At 37.4% G+C, this 27,712-nt stretch overlaps 1 protein-coding gene across 1 annotated transcript in view; it reads left to right on the top strand.

Moving 5' to 3' along the window:
* Positions 1-27,712, top strand: part of Pura (Puratrophin-1-like) — a 152,774-nt gene that overhangs the window by 81,357 nt on the left and 43,705 nt on the right. Inside the window, exon 3 of the mRNA XM_065231683.1 lies at positions 3,824-3,910. Coding sequence (XP_065087755.1) covers positions 3,824-3,910 — 87 coding nt within the window. The remainder of the gene's footprint in view (positions 1-3,823; positions 3,911-27,712) is intronic.

Genomic DNA, 27,712 nt, shown 5'->3' with positions numbered 1-27,712 from the left:
TCAACTTGAAGCTTCCATCGAAGCTCCAATGGAATTCTCCTCAAACTGATTTTTATATTTAGACTTTTCAATCAAATGATGCATCCTAACCAATACAATTTATTAACATATTGAATATTATATGCAGCTATATTAAATAATTCATAAATAAAAGCCTAGCTAGGATTAAATTAATTGCATGCACACTCAAGAAACAAATTCAAATTGATAACCTAAGAACACAATTTGTTACACTACAATACACGAAAACCGATACCCTTGGGAAAAGCTGATGCAGAGCTAAATGCATTACCACGGAGGAGGCAACGGACTACGATGAAAAATGATATATCTGAAAGGGAGAGGCTACTGGTGGTCCTATTAGTGATGGAATGTTTTTTTTTTCCAAATAACACCTTAAGTGAGAAACATCTCGAAACTAGACCAGTTGTGCACAGTGAAGTGGAAAAGTGACTATAATCTCAATTTATATTGTTAAATTGGAGAAAGTCGAACCAGGACCCATTGTATTCCGGTTGAAGTCGTTCCGTTACCGGTTAGCTAAAACAGCTGACCTGGAATAAAAGTCCCGTGCGAGGTGCGTAGCCAAACCCAAACCTCGACCAGCCAAAGGTCCATTGTGATCGCAGGTTCACGAATAGACCCACAGCCCACGTGGCCTCCGTCCATAGAGGTTAGGCCAGGGGTACCGACGCCATCGTATCCAGCCAGCAGATCAACGAACGCAGCCGATCAGGTGCTTTTCGGTCCGCATGACCAACAACCGATCGCGAACCTACAACGTTCTACTACGCTCTTCTGCAGCAGCAGCCGGCCGTCCCATCATACCCACAAACACACATACCATTGCTGTAAGTCAGAGTAAAAATGTGTTTAACTTTAGTTTGCGTTGTGTAGTTTTTTTATCTGGTGACTGGACTCTTGTTAAGCACATTCCCTTGATAAAAGCCGACCCTGAGCGCAAAAGTGCCTCAAGCTCGAGCTTGCCGGGAGTAATCAAAAGAGGCCTTGAGAGCCCACCTTCAATGGTCCCCGCGGCTAGACCAGGGATCGAAGGCATTGTAGGAGGGTCCGTCTGATCCCCAATTAACAGGCGTTTGGTTGTGGCATTTTTTAAGGGACACAGAGTTGTTCCGTCTTTTATTCAGTTCTAAGCTATGTGCGATTAATTGTCATAGCAACTACTTGGTTCCACTCAGTACTGAGATTTATCACTGTTATTGACAGACTTTCACGCGATATTGACAAAATTGTTATTCAAATAGTCACTGATAGACTTGATCATAATAAAAAAAACAACCTTTGTCAAAACCTTATTCATTTTTTCGTCAATGACAAAGATTCACCTGGTAACAAAAAGTTTAATTTCGTGCATTCTGATTCACATTATTGTTATCCAAGCAGTTCAGGACGTGGATGCTTGTTGACTTTAACGGCTCCATGTAATTGTTTTGCTCAAGGCATCTAATTTCGCTATTAATAAAATCTGCACATGTTCGTCACTGACAAAATTGTCACCGACAATTGACATGGTATGCCTTGACGATTAGCTGAAATGAATGTCCAAACAGAATTTTGAATATCGCCGTGTATTTTCGAGATTTTGCAGCACTGGTTTCACCACAACACCAAAATTCCTAAGGAATTATATTCTAAATTATCTTGAACATGTTATCAGTACCAAAATCCAATTTTTTTTTATCGATTTCCACAAGAGCCTTTACAATTAACCAATGTCATTAAAGGAAAGCTTAAAGCCAAAAAAAATCTTAGATTTCTGAAAAAAATTACATGCAAGAATATTTTACTTATTCATCGTGAAAAAAATTTGGCTCTAAACAAAACCGAAAGGTCAATTTTTGAGTCCAATTTTGAGCTGATGACAAAGAAAAAAATATTTTTCACGGAAATGATTTCGATAATTTTTTGCTATATTTTTGAAAATTCAAAACGTAATTTTCTTAGACATCGTATGAAATCTGACATGCTGACTTCCTGAATATTTAACTTTATTAATTTAATAACAATTTCTCAGTTTAATTTATCTTCTAAATAAGGGATATCAATCAGTCAATCAATTTCTATTTATTTGCGTAGTTGTTTTTTTCTTTTATATATATGGAAATGATTCATGTTACAGAAACTACATTACAGACTCATGACTTTGAAAATTTTCTTATACCTTAGAATTCTGAACATTTACATCTCAAACAAATGCTGTTCCTGGATCTCGATTTATTCCAGATCAAGGATTCTAATACCCTATCTGTGTTCAAAATTGGGGCTTATGACTGATTCAAAACCTTTGCGCTGCTGGTTTTCGAAAGAAATGCGATTCTGTAACTCAGAAAAATTTAAAATGCCTATCCGAGGCTCTGAAAGCCTATTGGAATCTTCGACATCCAAATTCTGGGACTTCTAGGGATAATCTGCTTCGGTTTCGGAGCTCAATAAATAGATTTTCAAGATAATTGATTATTATGTGTAACTGAATTCGGTATTCGCCACTTTCTGTGTCCTCTGGCTACGGCATTTATAAACCTATAGTTGCAAATATCTTATCTTATTTCAGAAAATATATTATTATATATCGAAAATTTATTAAAAAAAAATCCAAATTGGTAAATTTTAAATAAACACATTTTAGTTTAAATTTGTTGTCATAGTATACTTTTGATTATTGTTAGTGAAATCGTCAGTTCTTTTTTTTTCCCTTAATTTGTTTTCCGTCGATCTTGTTTTCCGTGCTGAGCACCAATGCTACCGACGCAAGGGAGGCAGATCCCACGCCTGGACCCTACCTATCGACCCATCAACTCATGAACCGGGAACCAACGGCTTTACTTCCCTTCCGAAGGAAGACGTGATCAGAGATGTTATGCTTCAGAACATCCCGGCGGCACCGACTGGGATTGAACACTTACCACTACACCACCGGCGCCGCTAATCTTCAGTACTTAAATAAAATAAAAATGATGTAACACTTGACTTAACCTCTAAAAATAATACAAACATCCAATCTGGCCCCTTCGAAATTCAAAATTACATCCGGGTAAAACCTTACCGTTAACAGTTATCGTCACGGTAAAGCTTTTTGGTTACATAACTCCATTTCCATCTACTTCTCCAGATGACAGCACACATCCCCGACAAAGTACGCCATAACTTTACCCATCAAATTACCGTTTAACTTAAAAAAAACCTCTTCGATTCACTCCACATAAAAAAAAAGTGTAGCCTCTTTATGGTCAATTTTCTCTCACTCTAAAGCCCTTTTATTGGCCGATCGACAGTTGTCTGCCGAACAAGTTGAAACAGACTTTCTTCATCGTCACGACTCGAACAACGGACGACCGGACACCGCCAGGGCAGGGACACAAAGAGCTCAATGCGTAATCCTTGCCTCAGTTCATTTCTTTTTTTATTGTGATCTGATTAGACCAATTAATAGGGCCTCGATCGCGCACTCCCGGCAGAGTTGATTTACGATTCATTCGGTAACACTTTTGAGCGTGTCTTCTTTCTCGCGCTCCGGAAGATGCCGCCAACAAGATTAGAGGTACACTCGAGAAGTGTCTGTCGCGTGTGGCTTCGGGCTAAAATGACGAAGATGCACGCCATTTAGATGTGCTTAGGTGTTTCAAAAGCGTCAATGGGACACCGATGTTGTCGCTTCAGTTTCCGATTGGGAGAGTTTATATTGAGACATAATCATATTTCTTTGTTTTTTTTTGCCAGTAATCTTTTGAAAGGTCTTTCACAACACCATACAGTTCAATCAGCTCGAGCTAATCTACTAATATCGATATCTCTTTCATTCCAGTGCCAGCCCATCCCCATGACATAGTGGCCCCGAGGTCGATCCATGATCTACCGGAGAAACACTTAACGTCAGGAATTTCGATACCAGGTACGTGCAACAATTGACGTCGCCGCGCACACATTTTCCACGCTTCCACTTGATCGGTTCAACCTTCCGGAAGATCAGCCGGTCCGATTCAACCCATCACGTCACAATATGGGTCCGTGTCCGTGTCCGTGACTTTCGATTTCTGTTGTAAGGCTGCTGCACTCAACAGCAGCAGCAGCACCTTGACTTTTCGTGATATTTTCCACAACCGACCCGGGAGTTCTTATAGACCACGACCGATCGATCGATCGATCGACCAACCGGCCGACAGACAGTACGAAGGAACGTGCTGGAGATCTCCGCGTAGCGATGATGCGCGTCATGACTTGGATAGTACAAAGCCTTGGGAAAAAGTGGCTTAGGAAGAGTGAGAGTGAGAAAATGTGCAACTGCTGCAGTTTCACCACAAGTCTTGCTCCGTTCGTGTTTCTGCCGTTGGCTGGGGTGGTGACGATTGGTGCGTGCCACGGGAACTATTGGTTCGATTGTCATTGCCGATGGTGTTCGGTATTTGATGAGGTCCATAGAAGGAAGTCTTTTTCTGTTCGATTTGCTGTCATTTTTCAAATTTATTATTTTCCATTTGAAGAGATCGATAGAGAAGTGTGGATTATAGGCATATTGGAGAACGAGAGCAATGAACTCTGGTGGTTTCTATAGATAAGGGTTTTTTTTTTGTAAGCACCCTCTCTTTCTATATAGATCAAACTGCCATAGCCGTAGACTAAAAGTTTGTTTTAATACGCAAACATTTTTAAAAAAGTATCACATTTTGCATTCAATTGGTTTCTTAAAATGACGCTACTTTTCATTTAGAACTATTAATAAAATACTGAATGTAATCTCCCATTTCCATATTGGATTTTAGATTTTTTTTAAATAAGTAAAAGAATCGCAAAAGAATAGTAACATATTTTTTTTTAAATATTGAAAAAATTCGAAAATCCAAGATCTAGCCAAAATGATTATGAAATCAACATTAAATGAAAGAAGTGTACCTACGATTTCAAGTGGAGGTGTTTCAGAGATACTGATTTTTTTTTCAATTAAATTTGTTCTTCCAACCGTCAAGTGAACAATAAAGGGTGTCCCACAGCAAATTGCATCACGGAAAAAAACGCTGTAGAAAATTACCTAGTTGACCGATCCTTTTCAAATTTTCAGGCAACAAGAAATAACCCATTTGTAAGCTTTTGGCATATTTATTTCATTCAACTTCAATACCATAACCGTACACTCGCACATTACGCTTAACTCCACTCATTAGGTTCTGTACAACGTATCGTTTACCGGCCCGAAAATAAAAAAAATATTTTCGGTACGTTTTTATTTTTCTAAAAATATTGGGAAAAATTATCAAAAATCCAAGAAAATCAGGTTCTTCCTTAGATTTTTGTCAAAAATTACATGCAAAAATTCTTTTTCTATCTCATCATGAAAAAAAATGGACCCTCAGCAAAACCGAAAAGTCGATGTTTTGTGGTTTTTTGAGTCCAACTTTACGCCAAAATGACTTAAAAAAAATGTTTAGATTTTCGATACCTTTTTTCAATATTTTTTGAAAAATCAAAACATAATTATTTGTTTTGGAGCGGTGAACGTCCCCTTAAATGGACCGCATTAACCAAATAACCAACAAGCCCGCTAATTCGCCTTTTTACATTATAAGGCTGATACAGGCTAACATAGGGCATGCCAAGCTTTATATTCGCCGCATATTAGCATTATATTGCAAAAAGGCGAATTAGCGAGCTTGTTAGTTACTTGGGTAAATAACCACTTCATTCGAGCAGTAAAAATGACATTTACTACCACTCGAACTTCGAAATAAAACATTATTTTGAGATTTATTTTCTTCTAGAACTACGAGAAAAGTAGCCAACATTTGTGCGTTTCATAAAAAAAAAATCGCTGGTAGAAAGTCACGCCAAAACTGCTTGACAAAGTGGTTAATTAAGTGCACATATCATATTACGTGGCTAAATTGTTGTTGGTGAACAGCAGGTCATAATTTTATCATGACGTTAGAGTTCTTGTAAATTACCTGTTTATTAGATATTTTTTTACGCTGGCCATCCATCCGCTGGCTAGAGCCGGATAATTCATTCTTGAACTGAGCTTAAGACCTAGCTCACCAGAATGAACGAGTGAATAAACGCTATTTTTAAATGACCCAGTTCACCATCACAAAACGTTGATCTGATAACTCTAGATAGAGCTGGAATTAGGGCATAACAGCTTTTGTAAAAAATGACTTCTCTTGATTATTTCTAGGTATTCATGGCCTGAATTTATAAATAGACGACATGTCAACATTGGAACAATCGATTGTCTGTCAAAGTCATAATAAAAGTCATTCCAGTCGAGCAGAAGACCTGTCAAATCGATAAAATGTCGCCTCTTTATAAATACAGGTTCTTTAGTGGCGAACCTACACGGTAAATAGTTATCACATCTAATCCAAATGCTTTTGCACTTGACTCAGTGTGTTATGCGGCACTACAAATTGAAGTGATTTATCATTGATTTTCAAGTTACTTGCGTTTTGAAGCAAAGTGATTTGTCGTTGAAAAATATGTACTATTATCTTTTGAATCGGCACGACTGTTTTCATCAATTGAAATTGATTAGTTGCGCTTTTGAAAGCAAATGTCAAAACGCACATGACAAACATTACTCGCGAAGATGGCAAGTCAACAACACATGAAGTTCAGCGAGAGAAGCGATAATTCTCCATCTCCACCCGAAATAATTTGCGTTTTAGAGCGTGAGTAATACGAAATTGTTGCTGTAGTCAATAATAGTGTATTATTGAGATAATTTCGATTACAAAACAGTGTCAAACTTATCAAATTTATTGCTCAATGTCTCGCCTTGCTTCTACTAAAAGCCTTGCGATGTTGTTCAATGTAACTTGGAAACATGTGATCTGGGTAGTGATATGATATGGTCACATTCTGAATAACATACAACAAGGCTTGTTGTATGAACAAGGCTATATATTTATTTAACCCCATTTTCAGCAAAAATGAAATCCAAGGATAAATTATTTAAACTTTGATGATATATTGTCATGGTTGACATTTCGAGTTTAGCTGTTTGCTGTTGATTTCATCGTGCTTCGAAATGATCTCTTTCAAGGGATTTGCACAATGAATCGAGCATCGAATTGCAATGTTTGGCAAGTAGTGCAAATTCAACAGCAAATCACTTTACATGAACAAGACTTTTTTTTACCGTGTAGGTAAAACTGCGAATTGACCAATGCACGGAATGAACTCACGAACAAATTTGACGTTTGAGCGGTGCCGTGTTTACTAAAAATGAACACATCGCGTAGTGCTCGCGTTACATTAGAAAAAGAACCTAGCAACTATTATAAACAACTTGTTAAGCCCTTTTCGCGCAAACCGAAGAACGCCCACGCAAACCAACAGCACCATCGTTAGGGTAAATTCTCCCCCTCCCGATAGTACTCTTGGTTTGCGTGGGCGTTCTTCGATTCGCGTAAAAAGGGCCTAACAAGTTGTTTGTAAAAGTTGATAGTCTCTTTTCTAAAGTAACGCGAGCATTACGCCATCAGTTCATTTTTAGTAAACACGGCATCGCTCAAACGCCGATTTTTTTCGTGAGTTCAATCCGTGCATAGGATCGCCGTACGGGCCACTAGTTTTTTTTAGCTCTGCGTGGATCTTTCCCTTCCCAGTGATGATGAATCGTTAGAGCAAATCTGAGCTGGATGAATAAAGTTAAATTAAACAGAGCGGGATTTGCAGACTGGAACCGAACGATGGACGTAGATATTACGGGGCGTGTGTTGACCACTCGTCTTTCAACGCTTGGTATAAAGAAATTGCTAAAGGCGTATAAGAGCTACCTCATATGTGTCGTTCGTAAGTCGAGCCATATGAAATTCTTAAGTTTATTTGTCTATCAATAGCTCCGCTCCGCTCATGCCTCCGCTAAGGTTTGAATACAGCTTAAACCTTAAAGTGATCAACTCCCGTTCACTTCTCTCGGAGCATAACTTGCTCCAGGGTAACCGCCGCAAAGTCTTGAAGTTTGATACCCATAGTGATATGGTTGCGGTCATGTCCCAAATTTGCCAGTTTCCCTCGGGGAACCCAAGAGACTCAAGGATGGTCATCGCAATTTGTGCCGCTGAAAACGACTCTGGAGTAATCACGCTGAAAAATCATGAAGATTGATAGCCATATTGACCTGATTCAAAAGATTAAGTAACCAGTAATTTACTTTACCGGAAACGATTTTAAGGAAATTGACAGATCTCGGTTGTTTCTCGACAGATCTTGGATCTGTGGCCAGCATTGAATTCAGAAATGCTTCTAGTGCCAGGAAAAAATATGCACACTTATATTTTTTAACGATATGGGCACCACCGAGCAGCTCGGCGTTTTATTTTTCTGGATCTCAGTAACAATAGTAACCACATAGTCACATAAAATCGCTTCCAGTCGTAAGGACACGTAGTCGATTTAAGGAAAACCAATCAAATTCCGAATTCAACCCATCCCACATTATCAACTTCCATAAACTGTCGAGCGCACCGAATTCACTTTCAATTTCAACTACCCGCTTCCTGATATCGCTCCTGCGTCAATGAACTCTACCCGCCGCCGGTCCAGCACCAGTAGCTCAGTCTTCAGTTCTCGCCATTCCCTCATCCCTCTACCCTGCCTACCACCAGAAGATACTTATACCTATTTTGGCCCGGAGGAAATTGCCGGGTCATCAAGGTCCCATTTATGGCGTCTACCCTGTCGTCCGGTACGGTACACAGTACCACTCTGGTCGGTCGTGTGAAAGTGCCGCGGGTGTTGTTGCTATTGAGATGACGTTCAAGAATGCTGCTACCAACCAACCATCACCGCGATCCAGCCCTACGGACAGAGCTTTTGCCGTTGGTGCTGCTACTGAGGACTGCCGCTGGTTGACCCTTTTCCAGCCCGTCGCTTTTTACTCAAATGGGGTACACATTGCGCGTCGTCGTCGCGTGTGCCTACATCGCCGCAAAAGTAAAGGCAATTGACATTCGAAAACATACCGTACTCTCTCAGTACGGTATGGTATTAGGTTTACGAAGGTCTGAAGCCACCACCAACTGCGAGTGACAACGCCTGGGTTGCCTATTTGGTCCAGTATAAATTAGCCATTTGACATGTCCTAACCTTGGCAGCTGATATTTCAACACAGAGCTGGCGGATCGTGTTACCACAAAGGTATGGTTGCGTTTTTTTGTGATTTGTAACGAAACAGGCCGACACCCTCACGTACAGTCTGATTAGGTGCTTTAGACAGTGACTCTAAAATTGACCTCGATTCGTATGTCGGTCTGTTATTCTTTTACGGAATCTGTACAAATATTTGCAAACAATCGGAGTTCTCAAACTTGACCGATAATATTTTCAAAACAACTCATGATGAAGCAAACCATCTGAAATCATATTTCAAACATGTCCGGAATGATCAACTACATGACTATGGCTAAACCAGTCCAATCTCAAGGCCAAAGCCCACATTCCACTTCACCGTCTCATCCCTTCCTCGACACTCTTTCCTTGAATTTCCACACTTCCGAACCCGTGCAAAACTAGTTCCGCGCACTTGCATGAATCTCGTCGGAAGAATTTATTGCATTCAATTACAACCATGACAAATGGCAGGCAGTACCTCTGCACAACGAACCCTTTCCATCAATTGCAAATTTTATTCATAACAACACTGAGGGCTCACTGTTTACGACTGCACTGCACTGCACAGCACATGTTTGCAAATTGGGTTCGGCTAACCTCTATTGTTGAAGCCTTTCTCTCTCTCCCGTGGCAGACATCTGAGCCTAAGCCCATGGAATGGGACAGGATTGCACAATCCACCTTGCCATTCGAACTTTGGTAAAGTCATTAATTTCAGACCTGTCTGCCGTCCTACTTTCGTAACCCACTACACTAACCCAGTGAAATGATGACGGAAATTTGCATTTGCCAATTAGTTTCATCAGCAATCGATTCGATTTTGCTCTGCTGCAGAGAGAGAGAGAGTTTCGTCAACGCAGCCGTACGCGTTTGCCTTCGTAAATCTAAACCTCCTTAAAAGGAACATCCCCGGAGCACCGATCAACAGCGCCATTCTGCCCAGTCAGTAGTGACAATTTTACATAATATATTTTGCTGCCGTTTTTGCGCTTGATCCATTTCATAACCTCGCACAGGATGGATGGCAAGTCAACACGACGACGACGACGACGACGAAGACGACGATCTCAATCACTCAATCGACGACGGTGACGGTGGCTTGATCCTTATCGGCTTCTGGTAGGGCTCAGGTTTTTCACAGCTCTTGCACATATCACCAAACATGTCAAACGCCGTATCGCCGATTTCGGAGCGGTGATAAATCTCCTTAGATTGCGGTTAGGTTGACGGATCATCGGTACACCCTTACCGGTGGAATGAGCAGAAAAAAATCACAAGGCATAAAAGTTGTTGGCGAACGTCAGTTTGGAGAACGATTTGTTATTTTTTTTAGTACAGCAAAGCACGATTGGGAATATTTCAAACTTATCATAAATTCAGATTACGCAATTTATGATTGACACCTTGTTACTGGAGATCTCCGATCGCGGCTATGACTTCCATAGGTATTCTGAGCGCCGATCGATCCTTGTGCAAAAACGCGACGTCGCTTGCAATTCCAAAGTGCGTGCGTGGGTTGATACCTATCCAACCAACATCAACCAACTGCGACGACATGCGAAATAAATGCCATATCCACTCCAACTGGGGAGAACATGTGTCCGCTAATGGTATATTACTGGGTACGTACACGAGTTTATGCGAACGTTTAATCGATATCGGCTGGCTGTGCGGAATCCCTCTACCAGAAAGGCAGACAGCCACCAAACGCATGTAAATTGTGCGGATTGTGTAGTGTGTAGGTAGACATACGGTTCATGGCGGTTGCCATTTTGCCGCGCTACCTGCGATTAGTCGGATGCCGACAGCGATTATGGTGACATGTGTTTAGGTGAATACTGTGAAGGAACGTACATTCAGTTTGTATTGAAAACAAGGATTTGGAAGAATTTTGCACATGATAGATCATTTTAAGGACAATCTATGAAATGACGTTAATCTATACAGCGGGACAAACTTAACGAATTTCAAAGTTGATACGTGTTTTGAAATGTACCAATAGCGTACCTTCAAGGATTTCGAACGGAAAACCCGTGTCTCGCTGGAAAGACATACGATTTCCATCTGCTGGATAGACATACGAAGCAAAACAAACATTTATTTCATAGTTGAAGATGCTAATTTCAAATAACAGACTGTAGTGGTAATTTTTATACGATAGATGGAGTAGATGAAAGCATAGAGTTGATAGTTCCGTTAGAGTACGGCAGTGTGAAGATTGTATATAGATATTAGAATAGCGAGCTAAGATAACTTTTAAGGAAGGTACAAATCGGTTTTTTCATCTCTCTTTACCAAACTCCCCCTTTGGAGAAAAAAAAACATTTATTGCAAAGCAAATTAATAAATACAAGAAAATGTTTCTTTTCATAAAATGATTTTCAGAAATAAGAAATAATTAATTCTGACGTATTACTTTCATTTCGCAAGGTCTTCTTCAATCAACATGAAGGTGTAATGGAAATAATTTATTAGTTTTGATTTGAAATTATTCAGTAAATAGACCTTCCTTCGATATAATCGTAAAAATGCAAATATTGGATGTACGTTCGATGCAATGGAATAATTCCGGATAATGGAGAATGGAATTTTTAAGATAATATTATTTTTTATTTAAATCACTGGTAAATTCTATCAGAAAGTGAATTCCAGTTAGGTACGTTGGTCATGACCGATCAGAAGGCATTTCTCATGATGGAGTTTTTCAAGCAGCGCCGTGCGTCTCCATAATTATTTTTGAAATTAACGGTTTTGTTCGAAATTAGGGTAATTGATTCTGGTTGGACCTATACAAAAACTGATGATGGTTGGACCTATTTTTTCAATCGCTAGTTTAGTCAATCTTCGCTATTTTGTTTTTCAAAGATCACTTTACTATCATAAAAAAAAAACTCTTTTTCTTCAATTTGCATGGGTGTTTTATTGAAAAAACTTCAAAACAATTGAATTTCAATGTGTTTTCAAAACAGTTCACTTTCCACGCATTAGTTCGTCATCATGCCTTACTTTCAAACATACAAAAAAGCAATATTTTTAACATTTATTTTTATTTTTATGCAGTAAAATACTGCTTTCAGGTGTAAACAACACGTTAGTACGCCATTTGTCCATTAGTTTCACTAAAATGTTTGAATAATTGACGAAATTCGAATAGATAAATATGATCATGGTTGGACCTACGCATGATGATGATTGGACCTATGTGTTTCCTAAGACGGCCGCTAGGTGCGCTGATTTGAAATTCGATTTCGTTTTGGCCGAGTGATCAGTTTCTTCGATTGAAAAATGGCTAAAGAAAAGAGTTATACGGTCGAAAATCTTCAAGAGGCTGTTTTTTTAGTAAGAAATAAATCACTTACCGCGTATCAACGGCGCCGGTGGTGTAGTGGTAAGCGTGATTACCTCTCACCCCAGCAGGCCTGGGTTCAATCCCAGTCGGCGCCGCCGGGATGTTCTGAGGCATAACATCTCTGATCACGCCTCAGAAGTAAAGCCTTTGGGAAGTAAAGCCGTTGGTTCCCGGTTCATGATTTGATGGGTCGATAGGTAGGGTCCAGATGTGGGAGCTGCCTTCCTGGCACGTCGGTAGCATTGGTGCTCAGCACGGAAAACAAGATCGACGGAAAAAAACAAACCAAAGGAAAAAAAAAAACTTACCGCGTATCAGGCACAGAAAAGGTACAATATTCCAAAAACGACACTTCACGCAAAAATTAAGGAAGCCACGGCAAGTAATATGGAAGGGAAATAGTGTTGAGTGTTGATTTGGAGAACCAGCTAGGGGATTGTGGTTGTATGTGCACTACTTCTGGCAGTCCCAAGACGACCGAAAAGATCTCGGAAGCTGCTAAAGACCTTGCATCACTAGTTGGGCGTAATTTTAAAGGAGGAATTCCATCGTCAGGTTGGCTGAAAGGGTAACCACCGATTTCCGAACTACCACGAAAGCGCCAAAAGAATCAGTTAATATGAATTTACTTTCAGCACTTCTTATACACCTTCTGTGTGTGAATTAACTTGAAATAAAATGTTAACAAACTAAAAATTGCTAACTGAAACTTATTTCCGAAAAAAAACACTCCTAGGAGAAAAAGAACTATAAAACCGGAATTAAGTTCTGATATTCTGTCATTTTAAGCCCCTAAATTCCCCGGGGGCACCCAGAACATGCCCGGAAGTGGCCAATGTGGTCCAAGGTACTCAATTTTGTTATTGATCTTGTTATCGAATTTGAAAGTAATGTGAAGTGTCGCATGATAGTTTTTATTCCTTCCATGTAAAAAATTAGGTCCATGTTCCATATACCCTGGAAATTGTTCCGGCCATATCTTCGGAACCAGTTGACCGATTCCAAAAATATTCGACAGCTTTCAATGGGACCACAGTACCTATAGTTTGAAGTTAAAAAAATTTCAAATCGGGTCAATGATTTCCGAGAAAATGAGCCATGATGAATAGCTATTACGTGGAAAGTGAACTTTTTTAAAAACGAAGTTAAACTCAAATTTCTTGATTTTTTTAAATAGCAAATTTATAAAAACTGTATAAAAAGTGTTTTTTCATGATGCCAATAAGCTCGAAACAAAGTTTTTGAACAAATATGGGCTAAACTAGCATTTGCAAAAATAGGTCCAACCATCATCATTTTTTAGGTCCAACAAGATCAGTATAGGTCCAACCAACATCATAATTCTTTGCTGAATAAAAACGTTTTATAAAATCATTTGTTCATAATATTTAACTTTTTATGTAATTATTAGAAAGAAGAAAGGAACATCTTTCCCCTAATCACGCATTTTTAATAATTATATGTTGAATTCATAAAAAAAATACGACATGAATGTTGACGTCGTGTGAAACCGGCCTGAATAGGTCCAACCATCATCAGTATATTTTTAAGGGATGCAAATAAAGAAAAACTGTTTGTGGTCCTCAAATTGGCTGTAATGCACTTAAATAAAATGTTTTTTATATGAAATCGGGCTAAATTTTTTCGGGAAATCCAATTCCGTGCCCAGAATCTATATATAAACCGCTTTAAAAAGTTTATTATAAGCATTTAAATGAAAATAAGAGGTACGTAAAAAATGAATTACAGATTCGTAAAGTACGCATTTCGTACGTCACATTTCCGCAGAAATCTGGTCGATTGACTTGGTCATTGCTGAAATCGTATGTCTATCCAGCGGGACACGGGTTTTCCGGGAAGCTTTGAGGTACGTTCAAAATCCTTGAAGGTACGCTATGGTACGCTATTGTTACATTCCAAAACACGTACCAACTTTGAAATTCGGTAAGTTTGTTCCGCTGGATAGATTGACGTTATGAAATGTTTAACTTTCACTTTTTTATCCATCATAAATAACAGTTTGAAAATTGGACTAAAAGTTATCAATTTTGAAAATGGCGCACAAATTAAGATATATTTTAAAAAATATTCCAAAAATCAAACAAACTATTATTTAAATATTTCTCTTACGAATTACTTAATCGAACAACTAGAAAAATAATGCTTATTTTATTTTTAATATATGTCACTCCCAATTAACAATCTAAATGCTTGGAAGATTTATTCTTATTTTATCATTGTTTTATCATAGCATCCCTTCCAGTCTGTGGTTGTATTACGGTTTTGTGTGTTTGTCATAAAATCAGGCCGTCAAGTCGTCTATAAAACTGTTTTATGACTACTAAATTGAAACTCAGACTTCATAGTTTTAACGGTAGCTGTAAGGTGGTTCTGCATCACTACTTATAACTGAAGAATAAAACCAAAGCAAAACATACAATTATGTTTTATGGTACACTTTTTATGACCGATATAAAACTTGAAGCAGTCTTAGACCTTCATTAAAGCTTCATTACAACTATCATCTTTATCAGAGGCCTAAGATTCACAGATAAGAAATATACTGCTACAACAAAAAATACTCTGAAATTTTTTGTCATTATAAAAAACAAATCTATTCAGATATATGAAATGAAAACCCCTTCAGTGCTTCTGAACACGATGAAGATGAGACGATCGACAATATGAAACTCCTGGAGGAACAACAGTTATACGATCCCTACATAAGGCACAGTGCGGTGAAGGAGCTCTTAAAAATATTGAACAAGCGGCTTTCCGATACACTTCCGAAAGATCCACGAACCCTTCTTAAAGCAACGCCGACAGTTTCACTAAATCCGTTTGGAGATGGCCAGTATTGGCATCACGGCTTTAAACCTTGTATTGAAAAAGCTTTTAGTGGATCCAATAAGCATTTCTAACATCTTGATTACAAGCGAAAATAGGAGGATCGCTTGAAATGTTGACTTTTTGACAGGTGGTCATGGTTTTTTGTTTTGTTTTGATTCGGTGTACCGAATAAAACCAGCAAGCTAGTTATATAGCTTAAATATAACTTAACGCTCTCAATTTGGACTACGAAATGCTAAGATACAACCATTAGGTTTATGTCATGCTATAGAATTCCAATCTAGGAGAATATGTTATATTGAGGTATTTTTAAGGAGTAGCAAGTTATAACGAAAAAAAATGTCGCCGTATGAACAAATTTCACACAGTATGAATAATTACGCTTTAATTGATAGGCAATAAAACACTTTCATACATCTAAGTATAATTAAATAATATGTGACTGGTTATTGCAGTAGTAACAGTTTTGTACTAAATAGATAATCTTTGAATGACTCTTTAATGCATGGTGCTAATGCAGACAAATTAAAAATATCCCTATATTTTAGTATTCACATGGTGCACTAAATTTATGCTCCTATTTGGTATAATAATCACCATAAATATTGCACGGCATGCTGTGAAGCATAAACAGATTGGTTTAAAATTATAATAAAATCGTCTTATTTTCAATGTACAATAATATCAGCTATTATTACCAACTGACAAGGATCATGATTTCACATCAAACATCGAAAGAATAAAACCACAATAAAATATTTCTCAATATTAACTATCATCCAAAAACCCCAACTTAAAACCTTCAAAGTTGTCAAAATGTTTTGCGTATCATGTTTTATCAACTTCTTCAGGAGCGATTTATGCGGTTGTAATATAGTTTTATGGTAGTCATTAGAAGGCTGTTAAAACTTTCTGACCTGGAGGAGGTTTTATGTTTTCATTTTTAACAATCACGTGTAGAGTGTGATAAAACTGACATAAATTCTATGCTCTTAAAGTAGTTCGCATATCAAGTTTTAATGACTGCATTAAAACTGGGCCAATTGGCCATGGCATGGCTGTATTGCGGTTCTCAGGAGATTGTTAAAGCAATGTGGTCGTCAGTGAAGGTTTTATAATTTGGTTATATCAACTGCTATAAAACTTAAATAAACAAAAATTGTTGCTTGGGCTCCCCCTGTAAAAATTACGAAATATTCAAAATTAGACCTATTTAGGGAGGCCACTGAACTGGGAATTATCTGGTAATCAAAAATAGCTTGGAAAACCAGGAAATAACCGTAAATTTGATTGGAGCCTTATACAAATTGAATTATTTTAATAAATATTCGATGCCCGATATCTCAAACATTTGTCTTCAATATTGCTTCATGTACGGATTTTGATAATCTATCCATAGTACAGGATACTAGGCATTCAGTCTGATATCTTAAACACATTAACCATGTCCCAGAGTCTGGCGTTATGAATGTTTTTGATAATTTTAGAACCTTGAAAACTTGTCATGCCAAAGGATCTAGAAAATTTCTCTTTTTCTGGGATATTAAATGCACGTCCATAGAGGATTTTTTTGAGATCTCACATACCTTACTGTTACAATATTCTGAAATTTTAACCTTGAACAATTTTCTAAGACCAGTGTTGTTTATGCAACGAATAAAACGGTCCTCTCCTAAATTTTGAACGAATTGATCATTGGCGAAGCTAAAAGGGGTGCCAGGGGACCAGGCCCACTCCAGAATTATCTACGCCCCCTCCAGTATTTTGTCAAGCTTGCTAAGTTTGATGTTACTATTTAACAGTGATAAATAAAATTGGACCACAAACAAAGATTTTTTTAAAGTCCTTTATGTTGATTACTTTTGTTGTGTTCTGGACTAGAAGAAACAATTTGGAGAAATTATATTGTATCAAATCGATGGCAATAAGATGTCTGCAGGCTCTACAAATTAGCCATGAGCCCATGGATTTTTCTTTAACTCCTGGAAACTTTGTAAAACTCCAAAAACTATGATGAAGTTCAGGGAAGATCGTACAAACTAAGTAAACTTGGTAGAAATTCTGGGAACTTGAGGATTTAATTGTAGACAGAAAGGAACCTTCAGGAAAAATTGTAGAAAAAAGGAGCTTGGAAAAGTTCTGAAAACTGCGTAAAAGTAGAAAATTAAATTAAATTTGAGCAGCTTCGTAAAAGTTAAAGGAATATTATTTTATTTTAGGGAAACTCATTATTGATCAGGGAGCTCTACATAAAATCAGGGTTTTTTTTACGCCTCATGGACTTGGAATAGTTGTGGAAATTACGTACAATTTCAAGAAATTTCGATCGTTTTCGCGGAAAATCAACGAGAAACGTAGCAGTGCTGCAAACTTTTTCGAATTTCATAGGATTTTGAGGAACTGTGTGAAACTTCATATATGTGTAAGGAATTTTGAAAAAGTTCAGAGAATTGTGTAAAAGATCTATAAACTTCTAAGAACTTCAGGGATCTTCGGTTCAGCTTAGGGAACTTTGTTGCAGTTTGTCAGAGATCTTACTCCAAAAAAATCCATGTTTTTTTTTGAAGGTTTTGGGAACTTTGCTAAATTTCAAGGAACTTTCTAGGTGTTCAAGAATATTTGTAGATGTCTTAGGTGTCTTTCCAGAAGTGCAAAAATGTCCAGAGATCTTTATAGAATTAAGAGAGATGGAAAAATATGGAATTTGGAACAAAATTTTGTAAGACTTAAGTTGTTCAGGAAACGTTGCATAAGCTACAGGATATTCTGTCAGACAAACTTCCTAGACAGCAGGAAATATTCGAATAATCTTCATATAGTCGAAGATATTAGTAAAGTTCACGGGATATTTTTCCTAGACTTCTGGTTGATCAGGTTCTGAGCATCTCCAACTGTTTAAAAATTTAAAAAGTCTTTCAAGACTGTAGGTTGATCAGGAAGTATTCAAAAGTTTTCCAGCAGATGGAATCAGATGGAATCTTGAATGATGATTCTTGATTTTATGGTCATATTTGTGCCTTGGTGACCTAACTATATTGTAAAAAATTTGCACGGAATTGGCTTAGCGCATACAAAATTCCGTGTTTTGTGTGTGTGTGTTTTTTTTAAATTAAATAAATTAACTGAAGAAGTTCTTACCGGTATAAGGTACGTGAAAATAATAAATTGATACCAAATGGGCTTCACCAAAACTTACTTAATTTGAAATATTCATAATATATTTGTAAAAATAAGTTAAATTACTATCTAGCTATAAACAGGGACATAATCATTCAATATTGACTTTCATCGACTTTCTCTTTCGTTAATAATTCAGCTGCAAACACATTCCTTGATTCGTGTGCCATTCTGGATGCTAGGTGAGAACCTCCTTTATCAAACTATGTGGTAGAAATAGCGCAAAATCTGTTTATAAAGCTGTGGCTATCAAAAAAGAAAGTCGATGAAGAGAATCGATCAAAGTCACTTACACCCCTTTCCTTCTAACCCCCTGAATTATAGTTAAATCTTGATTTTATACATAACTCCGAATGTTAGTTAGTCCGATGCATCGAATAAAAAATTGATCTGGATAAACGCTTTATTTTTTTCTTTTCTCTTCAAACATCAGAATCATGACTTTCAAAATCCGGTACCTTAAAAAGCTGATGAAATTAAATTATAACCTGATTTTTCACAATTTTGCCACATGTTAAGATTTTTCGAAATCTTTAAATCTTAATTTTTTTTTTCTTATCTCAAAGAATTTTTCTCTCGAGGAATCATGTAAGTCTCAGAATCTAGGTAAGTTTCCCAAGATCTTGAATTACAAATATTGAAGACCAGGCATTTCAAAGCTTATCTAAGTCTATGATATCAAAACCTTTTTATTTTATAGATTTAGTTTATATTGAACAAAATTACAATTCTGTATGAGTCGCCTATTCGTGAGTAACTGAATATTTTTGTTGGCTCTTTCATTGCCTCGTCCTTTACCGTTTGGTTCAGAGACGAGTGGGCACCACGTACGGGCCCCCTAACCTCAACGTCCATTTTCCGGTTCCAGTCTACACCGATTTATTATTTTTTGTCAACATTATTTTTCATAAGGCAAATCAACGAAATTCCCACTCATTTCTTATGGCTAAAATTCATAAGTTCTTCTGGAATTCTCACGTTTTTTTTTACCTGTGTGTAGAGCTGTCAGTGCAGTGCTTTCACACTCAGCCTAAAGCCTGGTACGCAGCTGAAAAATAATGACGTTTTTACATGCTAAACTAAAAAAAAATATTGAAGGTCGGTACAGTTCCAAGAATTAAATTTAAAGAAGAAGATACGAGTTTTTGTTGAATTTCCTTCGTTTTGTCTGACTTTTCGCTCAATGTTCCTTCATAAGTCCTAAGTGGACCATCATGAGCTGGAATGAAGAAGCTGCCATGCTATTTCAAATCAACACTCCCCTAATAGAAAACAACTCAATCGTTTAAAGTTCCCGTTCAATGGTCATCAGCCGTGGTTTTTAACAGAAAACTCAACCAGATGCAACCGATACCAGGCTACAATTTATGTGATTTGCTCATTTTCAATAGAATAAATCAAAACGCATGAAAAGCTTCGACACGGTGCGGACCAGCTCAACTCAGGTCTTCAGTGTTAAGGCTCACGCTTCCTGTCTCCCGCTTGAATCCCGCAGAGACGCAACTCAGACCGGTCAGGTGCTGAGGGGTGTAAAGAGCCACGATTATTTACGATCGACAGAGCTATAAAATTTTCGCGTGAAAGTGATTTATATTAAATTTTATCATTGGAGTAGTGGGCAATATAAATATGATCGGAAGTACGTTTTCGAGACTTTTTACGACTTGAAGTTTTATTCAACTGGTTGTTATTGGGTTTTGCATTGATAAAAAAATAATTGTTTAACTCATGTCATACCGGAATTAAAAAAAGGTTGATATCAACACATTTAGCATTAACGAAGAGCATACGCTTTTAGAGATGATAATCGCATAGGAATCACGCTGATCCAGTGCCATAAGTTCCGTGACCGTCGTGGTCGCAGCAACATAAATCAATGCACTACACAGCTGCGTGTGAGGGACCCCGTACTTCCCCGTAGGACATTCGGAACCAGTATATCGTTCATTGTACCCCGATCAAGTCCAGCAAACGGGAACGGGGGATGTCTGCGGTCAACCTGAATCGATGCCAAGTGACTCGGTCCGGAACATGGTTTGGCGCCCCGTGGGAATTGTCTGCGACTGAATCGGTTTCAAACGTCGATTCACTTTCTTCCGAAGTGATGCTGTAATCAAGAATTTCCATCTTGTTGCACGCTTCCTTCGGGCGTCATTGTGGAACTTGTGGGAGGTTTACTTTGTAGCAGCAGGGCCGTGGGAGTCAACTGCATCTTTCAGGTCTAAGTAGTTTGACAAACAACTCTAAAGTTTCTATTGTTCAGCTCTTTTCAACCAATTTCGAAATTATATAAAATTGATAAACGATTGTTCAAAATCATGCCTACAATTGAAATTGATTGACCAAGCACGGATCATTTCTCCAAAATGACAACATTACATCAATCCAAACACAATCGACCGCTGGCTGCGTCTGGACACTGTAAAAGGAAGCAGACATGTTGTTCATGTTTGAAATTTGTATTCCATAATTTCAAAATACAAATCAATCGACCGATCAACTGCTACTGCTACTGCTGCTGACTTGTCGTTTGCACTAAACGGTCGTATTCATAGGCTTACGGTAGCCAGGTTCCCTACTGGTAGAAACCCGTTGTCATCATGACACACGCAGCGCGGGAAGACAAGCCTCTCTGGGCAACGCAAGCGCTACCGAATATGATGATTGTTTGATCTTTGTGGCATTTCGTTCGGTAGGGTTTGCAGACGACGGCTGGCGCACAGCTGAAGTCACGTTCAAACCCAGCAGAAATGTTCAAGAGCGGTAAAAGGCATCCACAATTATTCAATTTGTGTGAGATATGCTTGCTTGGAGGTTACCGAAGAGCCCATATTGCGACATCCGTTGAAAGGTGTAGGATGGCTTTGGAATAGAGTGTTTCGAGTCTCATTCGGAACACGTTCCTTCGGTTGACCCGCTAATAAGGTCCCATTCATCGCTTGCACCTGAGATCAGCTATTCTTGACCAAAACATTCAGTTTGTATGATAAACTATTTTTAAAAAAGCAGCAGATTGCGTAACCTACTAAATATTTAGGTTCCATTTATGGCAAGAAACCTGTAGTAGACTTTAAAATATGTACTATTGAACGAGGTATCGGTTATTTTCATAGATGGCATCCTCTATAAAATTCACGGAGGCATTCGTGTTTCAAAAATATTTCCCAAATGTTCCAATAATATCAATAATAGATATATTTCGCCTAATTGCACCCTTTATATTGTTTCGAAACGGTGAAACCATGTGCAATTGAGTTCTCGAACATTTTTTCCAATGAGCAAAGCAGTGCTGAGCTTTGTCATTCCTATTCAAATATGTCACGCAATATTCATACAATTAATCATGTTTTGTTGTTTTTGACATCATCCACATCCAGAGGGCCTGTCACTTTCGAATGTATGGGAATGGTAGGAAACCATTTGGAAATGCATGAACATTTTCAGTTTTTATTCATTATCGTCTTTATGGGCAGTTTTAGATGCACAAAAATTGCACGAGTACATTACTATGGTGATAAGGTAAACACTCTTTTAATTGTTTCCTTCTGTGAAAGCATGTTTAGTCACAAATCGTGGATTCTCGGATCTTCAGTATAGCTACTACTCAAATCATATAATTAATTATGTTTGACATCGTCACTGGAAGTATTGACTCTCATGTGAATCTCCGTCAAAATCTCATTCACTTTTAGTCACTGACAAAGTGTAATTTTTGCTTATTCACATTATTAAATATTATCCATGCAGTAAAGCTTAAATTTACTTTGATGCATTTTCGAAACATTCAACAGCAGTTTATTTCGACGCATCATTTTAGATTGCAAAAATCTCACGTTATTTTGGGTAAAATAGCAAAAGGAGCTGTTAAATAGCGAGCTTTTTTTTCAATCTGAAATGATGCGTCGAGAAAAAGAGCTTTTGTTTTTTTTTTCAAAATGCATCAAAGTTAACTGATGTGTGGAAATTTTCGTAATCTCGTCACTCTAAGCAGCGTCCGCAGGTGCATAAAATCCACCCCGGGAGCTATTTGACAGCTCTAGTACAATGTCAATGTACCCCGAAAATTCTGGATCAACAATAGAAAAAGGCCCATCAGCATTTGTAAACAAACCGTTCCAAAGCCCATTCCTCACAAATCGAAGGCCGCTCACGCAAACCAACACCATCATCGTGTAGGTTTCCCCTATCCGATGATGGTGTTGGTTTGTGTGGGTGGCCTTCGATTTGTGAGTAAAGGGCCTTGGAACGGTTTGTTTACAAATGCTGATGGGCCCTTTTCTATTGTTGATCCAGAATTCTGGTACTCTTGTTCTGTCAAATCGAATAATGGTGGAGTAAATTTACAATTGGTCTTATTTTTGATCAACTCTTATTTAAGCGTTTTTGAGTTTTGTTTTTGTAAAAACATTAATATTTTTTTCATAGTTATGCAATCGACTCAACATGACGGGATCGGAAAATGTCTGTGTGATGTGTTAGAGCGAGTAACACATTTTTTTTAAACGAATTTCTACCGAATTGAACACAACAGCCATCAAATGCAAGGTCCCAAGTAACATTTTAAGTTTTATGAAATACTACTAAGCAACTATAAAACAACATTAGTAAAACCCTGGTCAAGGCTATTTTGTTATTAATGCATCCACCAAAACCTAATTAAGACTAGAAAATGTCTAGTTGGCCCACCCTGGAGAAGGTTCTGAAGGGTGTATTCTCGAAGCTCTTCAAAATTGATTTACTGCAAAAGGTTGTATGACGAACGCATTGAGAACCATTTGAAAGCTACAATAAAAGCTATTTAGCAACAATAAAAACCCTTCCCGAGCCATTTCCCCCAGCCGCATGCTGAATCCACTAGAAAAGCATCAATCAAGATAGAAAAGGATTTATGGATCCGATCTTATCAAAATAATTAAAATAGAAACTGATGGTATAAAAATATTGTTGAATATCCAAGTTTATTACAATAGTTCTCATTAAGTGGCCTAAACTTAAGAGCCATATTCAATTTTATGTAAAATGTACGTGAAAACATCGAAAAAATTAAGTCCACCCTTGTAAAACGTCGATTTGACTAATTATTTAACATTGCAAAAAAAAAATATCTTCTTCAGATCGAGCTTGGCCAAGATTTTTTTTTTTGTTATTTTCACATTTAAATGTTTGCTCATTGCTAAATTTACCAAAATATAGTTATATCTCAGGAAATATTGATTGAAAATCGAAGATTGTAAAAAAACAAGCAAACTAATTGCAACATGGCGGTGGCATAAAAGTTGATTTTCATGGGTCATTTGCGAACAAGTTGTTTTGCTTTCAAGAATTCCTTAACAAATTAATAAGGTTTTAACATGGCTTTTATGAAGAAAACTTGCAGGCTGAATTGTATTTATCTTAAGCCATTTTGCTTGATCCTAACCCGTTCAGATTTATGGCAGCGTTTATGGAGGCAAAGTTGCCTGCAGAAAGTTAAACGTCAAAGTTTGTTTATCTTGCGATAGTTGCGCTGTGAGATCCAGGATTCTTCCAGGCGGTTTACTCCCGATGGATTCGGAGCAGTCACTCAGATAGTTTGCGATACTGTTTTACAACATTTCGCATTTCGAACAACTGGAAGCGCTATCGTTCCCGAAAAAGATCCCCTTCTTCCGGATGGTTACAGAAGTGCACCATCCAACGATGCAGAGATGTACGCTTGAATGAAATTTTCGAAGAGTTGATTCTTTCGCCGAGTAAAATTGCTGCTATGGATCGGAAACCAGCTAATATCCGCTAACTAACAGTTTCAGTGGTTTACTGTCGGTTGTTATTTAGATTATCATCTATTCGCAAGATCTGGAGAAGGCTGGTATGTTTTTAAACTTTCCATAATGTTTTATGAATTCGAGGGCCACGCTCACTTTACTTTTCTCCGCCAGATGGTCAGTCGTTGATGGTGTGCTGGTTCTTCTAAAGAAGTAAATTTTGCTGAAATCGAATTTTTCATCCTACTTCGTCTATCCTTCGAGATTTCCTTGTCATAAATTTGGCATTTATTAACTATGAGGAACCATATTTTAAGCTCAATTTGTAAACAGAGTAATTGGGGAGTTAATGATGCCTTTTAAAAAGTTTAAAAAGCAGCAATAAATGCTTTTTGCTCCGATGCAAAACCTAATGGTTTTATGGTTGCTTTTATAATGATAGAACACGTTGTTCGTGCAAGCAACGATTACCGCCTTTACTCTAAGCATAACACAGTTATTGAACCTGTCCATAGATGTCACCACTTGTCCACCTATAATTGTCACTTTTATCATGTATCTACTGTAATGTGCTGTACTTGTATGTAAAAACAAACAATAAATATATAGTTCAAATGCCTCCGCCATGGCAGGACGGCCAATAAATCGGTCTGTTTCAATTAATCACACAACGTAGAAAATCGTGTCCTACCGTGCGCGATCACACGTTTATAAAGTATTTTATCAAGACATAAATAAACAATTGCTAATGACGTTTATGCTTGAATTACAAAAAAACAGTTTTAAGGAGGGATTGATAACTGTTTTAAATTTATTTTTAAAGCAAGACAGTTTTTGACTTTCTTGCCAGACTATAAGAGGCTTTTTAAAACAGCAAAAAGCTGAATTACTAAGCAGGAACGTTTTACACTTTGAAATGTTATATTTAAACTAAATGGATTTTTCATTGCCGTTATAAAACCATCATAAATCAGAGTGGATGCTAAATGGTTACTGAATTGTTACTTGGGGTACCATGATTCTATAGAATGCCCTAATAAATTGATTGATTGATTGATTTATCTTTATTAGGGAGGCTTTCAGCCTGGGGCTGGTTCGCCTCCAAAGCCCTAATAAACATGTACCATATACTAACTATATCATATATGGTACGACCATACCACATAAAGATGGGATGATAACCCGAATTGGTGGTTAGGCACTTCTTATGGTTATTTTTAATGCGGGTGTTAATTAATAGGTTTTCAATAGAACAACTGTTCCCGGAGATATGAACGGAACAAGACCCGAAAATCACGGAATTCGCGAAATAAGTGGTGTCAGCAACCACATAACCAAATAAATTAAACAACCAGCTAATAAAAGGTTTTATGGTCACATTGAATACTGTTGATCAAATTTAGAATCGGTCAACTGTTTCCGATAATCATGGATTTTTGGAGCTAAGTCGTATTTATCGGTAATAACTACTGCGAATTGCAGGCAATAACCACCAAATGAAAACAGATGAACAGATGAACAGAACAGATTCAGAATAGGTCAACTGGTGCTGGAAATGTGGCAGGAACATGTTTCGGGGAATGTGAGCCATGATACTAAATTTGACCGGTAATGAATAAAACCTATCATGTGACAAAACAAATTACTTCAAAATATGATAACCAATTCAATTGGGGCCATTTCGAGCGCCACGGATCACATTGGTGAGTTCCGGGCATGTCCCAGATGCCCCCGAGGAATTAACCAGACCAGACCAAATAATGATTTTTTTTCATTAAATCGATTAAATTCCAAGATATAATAATGCAACATCAGTAATACGTCTCACTCAAAATTTATTCTTGGCCTGCTTTCCACGTCCACATGAAGTGAAACAAAATCATGTTTTCTGATGTGAAAAAAGTTGTGCCACCAACGATGGCTGAACCCATTGTTTACGTTTATATTTATATTTTAAAGCAACCATCGAAATAAACCGACAGTATATGAAAAGGCTAGTTGCCTCCCTAAGCGGACCCCCCGCATCCTAACTCTTTTGTTAATCTACTTAATGCTATTAGGCTGTCTAAATTTTCTTATTTAAGTTCGTTTGATGAATATGATATCTCATAAGTCTAATTTAATAAGTAATTGAAATCTCTAATCTACCTAATCAATTATAACCCATGCTCTATTAAGTACCTCCACTTGTGCATGTAAACGTAAATTTAACGTGTTTCAAGATGTTTTTGACTTTGACCTATATTTATTATATATTAGTTCGTCCCAACTACGCTCACATGTTTCCACTATGTCGTCCCACAAAATTACGTATGGATATGTCACAATAGAAGCACGCCACAGTGGAAATCCCGAGCCTTATCCCAAACCAAAATGAAGCATAATTCAAGAGCAAATTTTCATTACGTCGAAAGTAACAAAGGTAAACAAAGTCGAGCTATCAGTGTCAATCGATGCTACCACATCCCATTTTTAAATTTATTTACCAGTAAAATTGCTTTTTGACGTAATCTCCTTCCGATCAAAATAGTTTTCGATGTTACTTAAGTCACCCGATTTCTATGGAGATGCCGTTTGCCTTAAGTAACAGCGCTGAGAAACCCGTGAAAAGTGTACGTTCGTCGTTTCGCTTTCTCATTATTAAAGTAAATAAATCGAACTGTTTGTTGCTAAGATGATTTCGGTGGTCCTAAAATGATGAATGGGCTGCACGTAAGGAGACGTAATTGATAATTCTCCTGAATATCCTGGCAAATACACTTTGACTTAAGTAACAAAAGGGGCCACCAAACGACGTATAATAACTTTTGACTCAAAAACCAGTATTTTTTAGCATGAAAGCTAGTGATTTGCATTTGTATGATTAAAACCCTGCTAAATATGTTAAACATTGCTATCACTAAGAGATTATATGTGTTTAATTAGAAATACACACTTAGAAATAACTAATTTTACACGTGATGGAATCCGTCTTTGACATAAAAGATGAGACTTAAATAAACATGTCATGTAATATTAAGTGCTCCGAGACTGAAAAGTTCGTTGTTCGACGAAAAATACGTTTTATTGAGCTTTATTTCGCGTCTGTTATGACTCAAATTTATGTCAAAATTGACGCTCGTATATGTCACTCTCAGAGCACCTAAATTTACATGATTTTTTCTAAGTGTGTAGGAATAACTTTTCGGTCATCAAAACAAAACTTTATTTTTCTCGGATTGGTGCGAATGTTACTTACGACACAATAAAAATTTGCTCTTGATATATAAGATTAGTTACAATACCATGTACAAAAATGATGATTAACATTGCTCCCTGAGTAATGCTTCAATGAAAACAACAATGAAAGCTTGTCACGCAAGTAGAAGGAGCACTGTTGGGCACTTTCTGAAATATTTCAATAGTATAATTCCCTTGCAAACCCAAATAAATCTATCTGTGTAAAAATAAATAAACTAAGATTGATTAG

This window comes from Ochlerotatus camptorhynchus, unplaced genomic scaffold, assembly GCF_037179485.1.
Source record: "Ochlerotatus camptorhynchus isolate MF236.1 unplaced genomic scaffold, CSIRO-AGI_Acam_v1.1 ptg000360l, whole genome shotgun sequence".
NCBI lineage: Eukaryota > Metazoa > Arthropoda > Insecta > Diptera > Culicidae > Ochlerotatus > Ochlerotatus camptorhynchus.
This window is presented reverse-complemented; position numbering and strand designations above follow the sequence as displayed.